Here is a 12,192-nt window from a genome sequence, read left to right on the forward strand (position 1 = left end):
TTATTCAATGAGAATGCTTTGAAGTCAAGAGAAAAATAGGCTCAGGGCATTTTGTTACAACAAAATTTTGCCTTTGGCAAAAGTTTTACAATGGAATACGGTTTTTAAAATATTGGGAATCAGGTTAGTTGTATGGCTAATTGAACTGGGGAAGACAGCTTAATGAGTTTATTTCTCTCCTTCAAATCCAAGAAGTCAGAAGGCAAATTTTCATCTATTCTTTCATTTATCCAATTAGAACGTATCTTCCCCATACATAGGGCTACTAGAAGAAGTAATAGTTATGTCTGATGGCTTCTAGGAAGTATTGTCGATAGATAAGACCTCTTCTGTAGTTGTAGATACAGATGATCAAATTAACCAGAAACAAATTTTGGTCATAAATTTCTTCTTGTTCCACTCTGTAGGCTACCTCCTCCAAAGCAGAACATAGACCAGTGCATTTATAATCACAGAATCACCTTTTAATGATTATAGACTATATATAGCATAGTGATAGTCACATAATGCTGGTGCTAGTCAAACTTGAGATCAACAATTCTGTTGGGTTTTTACCCTTCTCTTCCTTCTTTTTCCTACTCCTCCATCTTCTGACTTTCAGATTTGAGTGTGTAATAACTTCCAGGCTTTGTTTTGGGCATTATTTATATATTACCACTTATCCAAAGATTATTTTGAGTCAGATATAAGTAAGACATTCCATTAAGTTATCTTCGTTTTGGAGATGATGAAACTGATACTCATAGAAGTAAAGAGGACTCTAGGACTAACTGTCCATTGTCATTATTCATGTTACTTAACCTCTTTAATCCTCTGTTGTGAATCCAATAACAAAGTAGTAGGCAAGTTTGCTGAGGGCCAACTGTGTGACAAGCACTTTGATAATTGATTGGTCTTTACAGCAACCTTATGAGAGGAGTATTATTACTGTCATGTTATGAGTGAGAAAAATAAGATTTAAAGAGGTACAGGCAATTACACAAGAACACAGGGCTAGCAAATCAAGAAACAGAAATTAGATGTGAGATATTGTATCACCTAGGCCTAAAGGATTCAATGAAACAACCCATTTTAAATGCTTAATATAATAACCAGAGTATACACTCATCAAATGAGAGTATACTCATCATATGAGAGTATGCATTTGATGTTACTTTTCACAGTGGCCTTTTTGTAGTTAGTAAACAGCAGCACCAATAATAGAACTAAGCTGTCTGACTCCCAGCCTGTACCTAAATCTCTAACTTTTGATTTTATGAAATAAATTTGATTTGCATATGGGTATTGCTGGTGAGGGAAATGTAAAGAGGTCAATTTCCCCACTTTAAATTTTATTGGCTAGAGACCCATAGCTGACAATATTTTAATGGTTGCCACATATTCTTCTTTTATAAAGTGAGTTTCATTTTATATTTGTAAGTGGCTTTTATTGCAAATCATCACATAACAGTCAATTCTGAAGACTTTACATAAATTTCCCCTTGTTTGTGAATTGTCCCCATTCTGTCTCCTTTCTAAATTCCCTCAAGAACAACTTTCTTTGGACAGTAATATCATTATTAATTGTGAATTGTCAGTTAACAGCTTAACAATTGTCTATCATGGTCCTAATGCGTGGATGACACAAAGAATATAAAGTCAATAACTTGTGTTTCCTGAAAGACACATATTCGAAAGACAATCATTTCACTAGACTGACAGGAATAAGATTGCGATATTAATAGAGTACTCGGGCCGGGCGCGGTGGCTCACTTTGGGAGGCCGAGACGGGCGGATCACGAGGTCAGGAGATCCAGACCATCCTGGCTAACATGGTGAAACCCCGTCTCTACTAAAAAATACAAAAAACTAGCCGGGCGAGGTGGTGGACACCTGTAGTCCCAGCTACTCGGGAGGCTGAGGCAGGAGAATGGGGTAAACCCGGGAGGCGGAGCTTGCAGTGAGCTGAGATCCGGCCACTGCACTCCAGCACTCCAGCCCGGGCGACAGAGCGAGACTCCATCTCAAAAAAAAAAAAAAAAAAAAAAAAAAAAAAAGAGTACTCGGAGAGATGAGACGAAGGACAACTACCTTAGCCTAAAGTGTTGCAAATGGCTGTGGGAAGAATCTTTATCACTCCAAAAACAATATTACAGTGATATTTTAATTGACCATAGAGTTTAACTTGATCATTGTAAAATGGCCAAAATGGTGAATTATTTTTTGCCAATTATTAAAATGTAGCACTACCTGATGTAAATAAACATTGTGACCTAATGTTTACATTCGTATTATTTTTCTCCTTTTTGTCTTTTTCTCTCTCCCCAGCTAAGTGGAAAAAACTCATTTTGTTTTCATGCTAAAATTTTGGAATGCCATTAAACAGCAACACACTAGACAACTAAATTCTTATTTTTTATCTTCTCCCTTTAAGATTGTTCAAGGTTTATATCATGTATAACTCCCCAATGCAATCCCTCCCCCCTCCCCATGATAGGCCCCAGTGTGTGATGTTCCCCTTCCCGAGTCCAAGTGATCTCATTGTTCAGTTCCCACCTATGAGTGAGAACATGCGGTGTTTGGTTTTCTGTTCTTGTGATAGTTTGCTAAGAATGATGGTTTCCAGCTGCATCCATGTCCCTACAAAGGACGCAATCTATGATATAAATGATGAATTGATGGGTGCTGACGAGTTGATGGGTGCAGCACACCAACATGGCACAAGTATACATATGTAACAAACCTGCACGTTATGCACATGTACCCTAGAACTTAAAGTATAATAAAAAAAAAAAAAAAAAAAAGATTGTTCAAGGAAGAAATGGAACTAGCAGGGAAAAGTAAATACAGGCAAAAAAAAAAAAAAAATGCTTTTGACAAATGTATGTTCCAATAATAACTATGAAATATGTCAAACTGTTCTAAAATACTAAATATTTATTACTATTTATTCTATATTAAAATAGAGCAATAGAATAACCTTTATTGTCCCAATGTGAAAATGGTTTTTAACAATGTTAATATAAAACAAAGAACAAAGGACCATTATTATGGATAAACAGAGAGACATTACTTTACATGGTTTGACCCTCCTGATTCATAATTTAACATGTAACTCTGGCATACGCTGGGCACTTAGGGAAGTCACATTAAGTATTTCACAGCAAATGGAGAGTGAGAAAAATGATTTTCAGAAATCTTGCTATTTACTTCTTATAAATCTTATCTTGAATTCATTGTACTTTACATTAAATATAATTTGACAAAATGTAATAGTTTTAGTGTGTGTGCAAAATGAGAATTTTCTGATCATTCAGATATTAAAATTAGCGTTATAAATACAAATACATAATTACCTATTAAAATTCTAAGATGTATTTATTTTAATAAAAGTCTTTATAAAAACCTAGTTAGATCTTATTTATGATTATAAATGTAAAACTCCTAAATTTTTTTTTTACTTGGCATTATTTACTATTAATGATGTTGGGTTTATTAAAAAATGCAAGCACAGACTCCAATTAACATACTAACCTATTATATAATTTATCAATTCAATAGGTCAAACAATTAAGTCAGAACATTTAATAAAACTGACTATATATATATTTTTTACATAAAATCCATATTGGTTGTTTTGAAGTAGCAATTTCTTCTTTAAAATGATAAAAATTGTGTATGCAAAATCAATAGTCAATACTATAAAAGCTATAACATTATAGATACTTTCATCAAAATGAGTAAAAAGATGATTATGCCTATCACACTACTATACTATGTAAATTAACTATTATGCTGAAAATTCTGGCTAATAAAGTAGGGGAAGGAAGTAAATATAAATGTATATTTAAAATTATGAACTAAGTCTTCACTATTTTACAGGCAAAGGAAAATTCTAATATCTGACAAAATCTTTAAAGTCAATTAAAAAAGAGTATACTAAAGAAAAATGAACAATTTTCTCAAAAAGGACTATATCTAACTAAGAACTAGGTGGAGATTGCTTGGCATTACTAGTATCCAAAGACATACATACTAAAACAGTAATTGACATATTATCTAAAATCAAAATAGTGAAAATGTAATAATTATTGGCAGAACACAAGAAAATGGACATTCTCAGATATTGCTGGTGTGAGTATGAGTTTAAGTTTTCTAGAAGGAATTTGACCATATTTAACAAAATGTTTAAAATGTCTATATGCTTTGATAATGTAATTTCATCTCATAATTTTCTTAAGGTAATACTTAGATATATATCCACTCCCCATCCCCAAAAGAAAATGGAAAAAAAACTAAATGCGTAATGATTGCAGAATGGTTGAATGTTACCTTAGAAATATAAGAAATAATGCAGCAAAATACATGATGTTTAATAATACAAAAGTATGTAGTAATACAAAATATATGATGTTTAATAACACAATACCCACATATATTCATAATTTTGTAAAGAAAAAATATATGCATATACAAATTTGAAAGAAATTGACCCGTATTGACATTTTGACTTACCATTTGCTAGTCAAATTACAGTGCTTTTAATTTTCTACTTCCTGCCTTTATTTTATAAAGAATACTTTTTTCGTGTCTATAGCTATACTAAACTCAGTTCAGTGGAACTGTTATTTAAATGTATGGAAAAAATTGTGCTTTGTCCATAAATTGTATTTATATTAGAAAGTTGAAATAATTATAAAACATATATCCAGGTTTTTTTATTTGTTTCAGTACGTGACAGATCTATTATGTAATTTGAGTAAATTTTTTTCTTACAGTTATACAGGCAGTTCTCTCCTTACACAATTCTGATATGCATGAATATCAGTTACCATAGTTTAGTTAAATGTTACCAGTCCTCCAACAATGTAGCTCAAGTGTCAGGTAACATTGAATATTACTGTGAGTAATTACATAAACAAACATTGCTGCTGGCTCTGCAGTCCACAAATTACCACATAAAATAAGAGATGCACATTGTGGTCAGTGACCAATCATGTTTATTTTTTTCAAAATCTGTTGGTGATTGCGCACTACACATTTATTATTCAGTTTATTCATAGACAGAGAAGCGTGTGGTCATGTTGCCTCCTTGTGAGTGATAAACCCGAGTGACACTTTACAAACACAGATATTCAAAAAAGAAGAGGAATTGGACAGCAAAGAGGAAAGCACTGCAAACAAAGAAAATACTTGAAGTAAAATTCAAATTGGACCTAAGTGGAGTCATAGAAGAAATACTCACTACTGAGGTTTGAGGGATTCTGAATATGTAACCAGAGCTTCTTAGTAAAGGTGAACTTAACGTAAGTGAGGAAAGTGCTTGCCACGAATAGGATGAAGATGTCCTGGAGGAAGTGACACCCCAAACACTTCACGTTAGAGGAATTCTACAGGTACTTCACAACACTAAAAGTATAAAAGTTAAAATGTTGGAAGCTGATTCAAACTTAGAAAGGAGCGTGGCAATTCACCAAGGCATAGAAAAGATGTGGCCGGGCGCAGTGGCTCATGCCTGTAATCCCAACACTTTGGGAGGCCGAGGCGGGTGGATCACGAGGTCAGGAAATCGAGACCATCCTGGCTAACACGGTGAAACCCCGTCTCTACTAAAAATACAAAAAATTAGCCAGGCAGGCGTGGTGGTGGGCCCCTGTAGCTGGGACTATGAGGCAGGAGAATGGCGTGAACCCGGGAGGCGAAGCTTGCAGTGAGCCGAGATCGCGCCACTGCACTCCAGCCTGGGGGACGCAGTGAGACTCCCTCTCTGAAAATAAATAAATAAATAAATAAATAAATAAATAAATAAATAAAAATTTAAAAAAATTTAAAAAAAGATGCTTGTGTTCAGTGTGGTAAGTTGTAGGTAAGATGAAGGCAAGCACTGTTCAAAGTTCTTTTAGTGAGTATTTTACAAAGGAGTAAAACAACTTCTCTGGGTTTTTAAAGTTTTAAATTACAGAGTACTAAATAAATGGTTTTTTTTTACTGGTTTATTTACTTACATTTATAACCGACAGTGGGGAGTTTTTAACATGTTGAAGTTTTACAAAGTCTTAGAACTATCATAACCTTGCCTGTTGATTGTTAAGATCACTTTGCATGTTTGTAACACAAAGGATAAACACTTGAGGGGATAGATACCCCATTTTCCAAGATGTGATGATTACGCATTGTATGTCTTTTTCAAAACATCCCATATAGCCCATAAATACATACACCTACTATGTACCCACAAAAATTAAAAATTAAGAAAAAAAGATCATTTTGCATGGTTCAAGCTTGCATGATCGCTTTTACAATTCTACCCTACCATGCCCAGAAATATGCTATTTCTGACTTTCAAAATATTTTTCAAACAAAATAATTGCTGACTTTTAACTCACTGATATGTGCTTTACATCTGGTGAAAGGCCTAGCCTATCAATAAAATGAAAGGAAATCTTAGCTTTAAATTTCTTTACTATTCTGATACTTTTTGTTCTAGTGTGATCGCTGCTTGCCTCTTTATAATGACAAGCCTTTCCGCCAAGGTGATCAAGTTCACGCTTTCAATTGTAAACGTTGTCAGTGCAACAGCCATTCCAAAAGCTGCTATTACAACATCTCTGTAGACCCATTTCCTTTTGAGCACTTCAGAGGGGGAGGAGGAGTTTGTAATGACTGTGAGCATAACACTACAGGTAAGTAGCAAATACATTCCTGAGTTGGTCTTGGAGGACTATGTGCTTCTATCTACAATGGATATTATTTTAAATTATGTTATTGCTATCTTATTTAAGAATGTACTTTCATACTGTTAAGTTTGAAAACCAAAGCTGGTTCACCAAATCTTTCTATTTCCAAATCACTAGGTAGTTTTCAGAAATAACACTCTAGTCTTAAACTATATCTTCTCAGGAAAAGTATTTTGTTGTTGCTGTTATTTTGTTTGGTTTTTTAAAGAGTTCACACCATTTGACTAAACCACAACCATATTTAGAATAACTCAGGAATGCTTAGTTTGAACAAATATCCTTAAAATAAATATCCTTTTGTCCCCTTTATTGTCCTTTATATCTGGATTCTCATGTGGAGATTACATTCATTCAGGTTTGGCATGGACACTGGTAATCTGAGAATACTCTTTTTGAAAACACTGATTAAATAGAGATCATGATAATCAAAGTCCTGTTCTAAAACTACAAAGCATTTGACTAGTCATTGAAAAATACCATCCTTTTTTTGAAAGGCAAGAAATGGCCAACATCTGAATTTGTAAAATGTAATAGCATATATCTGATGGGTTTCAAAGTGGTACTCCTAAGCATGAATCCATTTATTAGCTGATCATTGATAACTTAAATATTACAGGATCTTGGGTAGGTGCTGGGGACATGAAGATGAATAAGATAATGAATTGTCTGTCTTTGGGTTATTTTACAGTGGGAAAGAGAGACTATTGAAAGGAATTATTACAAAGTTATCTGATGATTGCTAAGATAGGGCAAGTACAGTTGGAGTCAACCAGTTGAAGGATTAGGATGGTGAACTAAGGCTTACAATTAGGGAAACATTTTGTGCAGTGGCCTAGAGGAGAGAGAAATGTGACGCCTTTGAAAAACTGAAAGATGGGCAAATGGCTGGTGGTTAAGAAGAGATACTACGAAGAAAAGCAGGGCAAGATCATAGAGAACTCTGGAGCCATGATAAAGCATTTGGCTTTTATCTAAGGTCAAGAAGACACTTAAGGGTTTTATATGGGAAAGGGGCATAATCAGTTACTTGTTTTTAAAAGATACACCAAGTTATAAAGTGAAAAATGGATTACAGAGGGTTAGAGTGGTTGGTGAAAACCAGTTAGTGAGGTGCTGCAATAGTCCGGGTGAGAAATAATGTCAGAATACATTTTGTTGGTGTGGATAGAGAGAAATAGATCCAAAAGATATTTAGGATAAAAAAGTGAGTGTTTTGTGAGGAGAGTGTAGGCAAGGGCAGGAAGGAGAGCCAAGACTGATACCTAGCATTACATTCTAGCTTGAGCAGTAGGCTCAACGTTGGTGCCAGCCATTGAGATAGAAAATACAGGAGGATTGAGATGAGGGAGAAGATGGCAAGTTCTGTTGTGGATAGGTTCACTCTGTTTCCAAGAGACATGGGAGAAACTCCTGGGGGCAGCTGGAAACACAGTTCTGAAGCACTTTTCTTCAAGGAAATCCTCTCATGATGCTTTAGAGAAGATCAGAATCATTTATACATGTTAGTAACAACTACGCTTATCATGGTTTATAAATGTGTATTACTCCTGGTATTAGTTAGTTAAGATTCCTCTTACCTCCTAGACTGTAAGAGAGCTTTGTGAAAGAGATGCAATTGGTATTGTGTATTTAGTTCACTACTATGTTGCACAGCACTTAGCACAGTATTTGGTACATGGTAATCACACAATAAATATTCATTAATTGATAAAAGATAATTTCTAAATTGGAGATATAGATTTGGGAGTCAACAGCATATGTAAATGGAAATAGTATAGAAATATTATAAATCAGTTTAATTTTTAATTAGCCCAATAGTCAATATCTATCAGAATATGAGTTTTCACTTGATTATTTCTGTAGTCTTCTAATATTGGGCCAATTTCAACTTTTTTTGAGCAAATTACATCATGTTTAAAGGGGAAATTGATAGTCTTAAGTTTTATTTCAGCTTATTTCAATTATCTTATATACTACTCATGTTAACTTTAGAAACTCCTTGTAGTTTAGGTTTTTTTATTACATAATATAGCAAGGGAAATTTGCAATTATAAATTATAAACTATAGGAATTACCTGATGTATCTGCTAGGTTATTCTAGTATTTAATATGAAAAGTACTTGGTATATCTAAATATAATGAATTTCTTTTTCAATCTTTGAAATGAAAAATAATGGCCACTAACTTAATCATTTGTTTTTAATTGTGTTAACTACAGAATAATAAATTATATTAAGAGAAGTCTCCCATTTTACATGATTGAGTTCCAGAAAAATATTTCCAATACTACATACCCACTTGTTTCTTATTATATAAGTATCATCTACCACATATGTAGAAATTTCTCATACTGTATTGAATTTAGATAAAGTGCCTGGTCCTAGACATAAAGTTTTAAGTTTAGGAGCAAACTCTTTCCAAATGTATGGGCCCCTATAAAGCACAGCTTTTTAGAAGTGTGGTATTATATAACAGATGGGAGTTTAATGAAGTAAAGCACAGTTTGTAACAGGTTCATTGTTTCATATGCTCTGGATCACTAAATTGGCAGGTAGAGATGAAAGGTGCATTAAAATGGACGTCCCAAAAATTATAGAATTCCCTCAGAGGAATACAGTCTTTAATTTTGAATTATGCAGCTGATTTTAATGAATTAGAAGTCATAATGCATAACCTTTCCTTGATGCAGGAAGGAACTGTGAGCTGTGCAAGGATTACTTTTTCCGGCAAGTTGGTGCAGATCCTTCAGCCATAGATGTTTGCAAACCCTGTGACTGTGATAAAGTTGGTGCTAGAAATGGTAGCATTCTTTGCGATCAGGTGAGTTTTTCTGAGTGTTTAAGGTAAAGGATTACTCTGTCTGCCAGAAACTTATTTGGGTGTTATTTCACTGGTAGAATTGAAGACTGCATTTACCAGGAAATCCTCTATGTGCATTTGCATTTCAAAGAGATGGTTGTTCCTGTGCAACTTTTAGTATGGACATGAAATATAGCACTAGTTTGGTGGTCCTTTGCATATAAAAAGGCTTATTTTAGTTTTAATTTTACAAATGTCAAAACATCGAAGGGTAGAGGTTCCAAGTAAATTGGGGTATATGTCTTAGAATTATTGGTGAATTAATATTAATACACAATATAAATAAACAAGAATAGTTTCTCCAAAAATTCCATAGAAGATCGTATAGCAAAAGTCACTTACACTTAGAGTCAAATGGAAATTATGATAGCCTCGCTTCTAAATTTCTTAGTCTAACTTTCCCTCTTAAAAGTACAATGGATTTTTTATAATTTTAAAACATTTTTATTACTTACATCACAAATATTGATGTCTAGCCTACATGCACACAGATTCTAACTTACCTCGGTTCATGAATCCTACCTCAAGCAGAAAAACAAGCTTCTTATTTAAGTTGCAATTTTTACCTGTTCTGATAATACTAACAAGTTAAAACTGTGAAAATTGGTAAAGGAGAAATTTACTTTGAAGAATCAATTCCATGACTGTATTAATTTTTAACAATTATATATTCTGTTATAAATAAATAAGGCTAGGAGCATAAACCATAATCCAGTTGTAGAACATTTGTTAAAAGGTTATATTGTGAACAAAATACATACAAGACAAAATATCTTTCTCATATAATTTTGAGAATTCCTTAAAAATTGCTTTCGCAAATAAAAGACAAATACAAACCAAGACAAAATATGGATTCAAAGACCTTCAGAGTAACCATCATGTGTTAATAAGGAGGCATTATATGCTTCATTAGAAAGCTGAAGAGTAGACAAATTATTAATAAAGACAATTTCTCCTATTTTTATTTTATAATATTGAGGGACTATTTTCTCAGAAAGTCATACTACAATTTTACATATATTAATTAGTAAACTCTGACTATATCTTTAAATCATATCTCATTTTTACACATCTACCCTGAGTTTTCAGCATGGCTATCTTTTGTTTATCATTCAAATATTGATATATTATATTTTGAGATATCTTTGCTGACCACCCAATTACAAAACATTCTCAAGTCTTTTATATCATCCCATGTTATTCTCATTACAGGCTTTGTAAAATTAATTTATTTGTTTACTTTTTTCTCTCTGTCCAACATAAACAGAACAGTTTTGGTCATATAAAAAGCCCCCAATACGTATTTGTCACATAAATGTTGAATGAATAAAGAGAGACTATCTAAGCACTGATCTTATAGTTAGATTGCCATTTAAGATGGTCATTACAATAATCTGAGCATTATGTAAATTTTCACTTGCAGAACAGTTTTTCTCCCTGAAAATCTAAGGTCAAGAGCTTTGTTATATAGTATAGGAAGACTGTAAACTATAGTTTTACCTCCCAGAATCTCAGTTACATGTCTAACCTATTTGAGTTACAGTGCATCAGATTTGTCTTTCCATTTCACCATTCAGATCTACAAGAAATTGAAACCTGATTTTTCTGAATTCAAACTTCTATTTCAAGTCCATTTTATAGGGATGCTAGACAACTTTGGGTAGTTCTGTGCTTGTAAATAATTAACAACTGACTAAGAAAAAAAAGCCCACCACAATCAATTTCAATCTACCAGTGAGATGTCACTGAACATGGAATTCAGAAGAGATGTACTTAATCTGCTCTTAATGAACCAGTGCACAGTACTTCAGCATACCACTGACTCTAGATTTCTTTCTTTAATGTCTTATAAAGTAGATCAAATTATTGGATGGAATTTGAAAGATTGTATCATTTATAAGCAGGATATTAGCTGTAGATAGTGTTATTTTTTAAGTTGGAGAAGTTTTTCTCTATTCCTAGTTTTTCTGAGAGTGGTTTTTATGAAAGGCGTTGAATTTTGTCAGCTGCTATTTCTGCATCAATTATTATGCTCATGTGATCATTTTTTCTTTAGTTTGTTAATAAAGTGGAATACATTGCTTGATTTTCAAATGTTGAACCAGCATTACATCCCTGGAACCTAACCACCTTTGTGTGTATCTTTATGTGTAATTCTTTTCGTACATTGTTAAATTCTATTTGCTAAAATTTTGCTAAGGATTTTACATCTGTGTTCACAAGAAATATTACTCTATGGTTTGTTTTTATATATTGTGTTTGTTTCATTTTGTTATCAGGATAATACTCTCATAAAATGAATTACAAAATCTTCCTTCCTGTTGTTTTCCTATAAGAAATGCAGAACTGGTGTTAATTACTCTTTAAAGTTTTAGTAGAACACTCCATGTATTAGTCCATTTTTATACTGCTGTGAAGAAATACCTGAGACAGAGTAAGTTCTAAAGAAAAATAAATTTTTATTTGTTTATTTATTTAGAGACAGAATCTCGCTCTGTCACCCAGGCTGGAGTGCTGTGTCATGATCTTGGCTCACTGGAACCTCCACCTCTGGGGTTCAAGCTATTCTTCTGCCTCAGGCTCCTGAGTAGCTGTAATTGCAGATGCTCACCACCCA

The 12,192-nt window shown here is 33.3% G+C and overlaps 1 protein-coding gene across 1 annotated transcript in view; it reads left to right on the top strand.

Moving 5' to 3' along the window:
- The window catches only part of USH2A (usherin), an 825,608-nt gene that overhangs the window by 127,521 nt on the left and 685,895 nt on the right, over nt 1-12,192 (top strand). The window contains exons 9-10 of the mRNA XM_030936493.1: nt 6,467-6,662; nt 9,406-9,536. Coding sequence (XP_030792353.1) covers nt 6,467-6,662; nt 9,406-9,536 — 327 coding nt within the window. The remainder of the gene's footprint in view (nt 1-6,466; nt 6,663-9,405; nt 9,537-12,192) is intronic.

Source organism: Rhinopithecus roxellana, chromosome 8, assembly GCF_007565055.1.
Source record: "Rhinopithecus roxellana isolate Shanxi Qingling chromosome 8, ASM756505v1, whole genome shotgun sequence".
Classification (NCBI taxonomy): Eukaryota; Metazoa; Chordata; class Mammalia; order Primates; family Cercopithecidae; genus Rhinopithecus; species Rhinopithecus roxellana.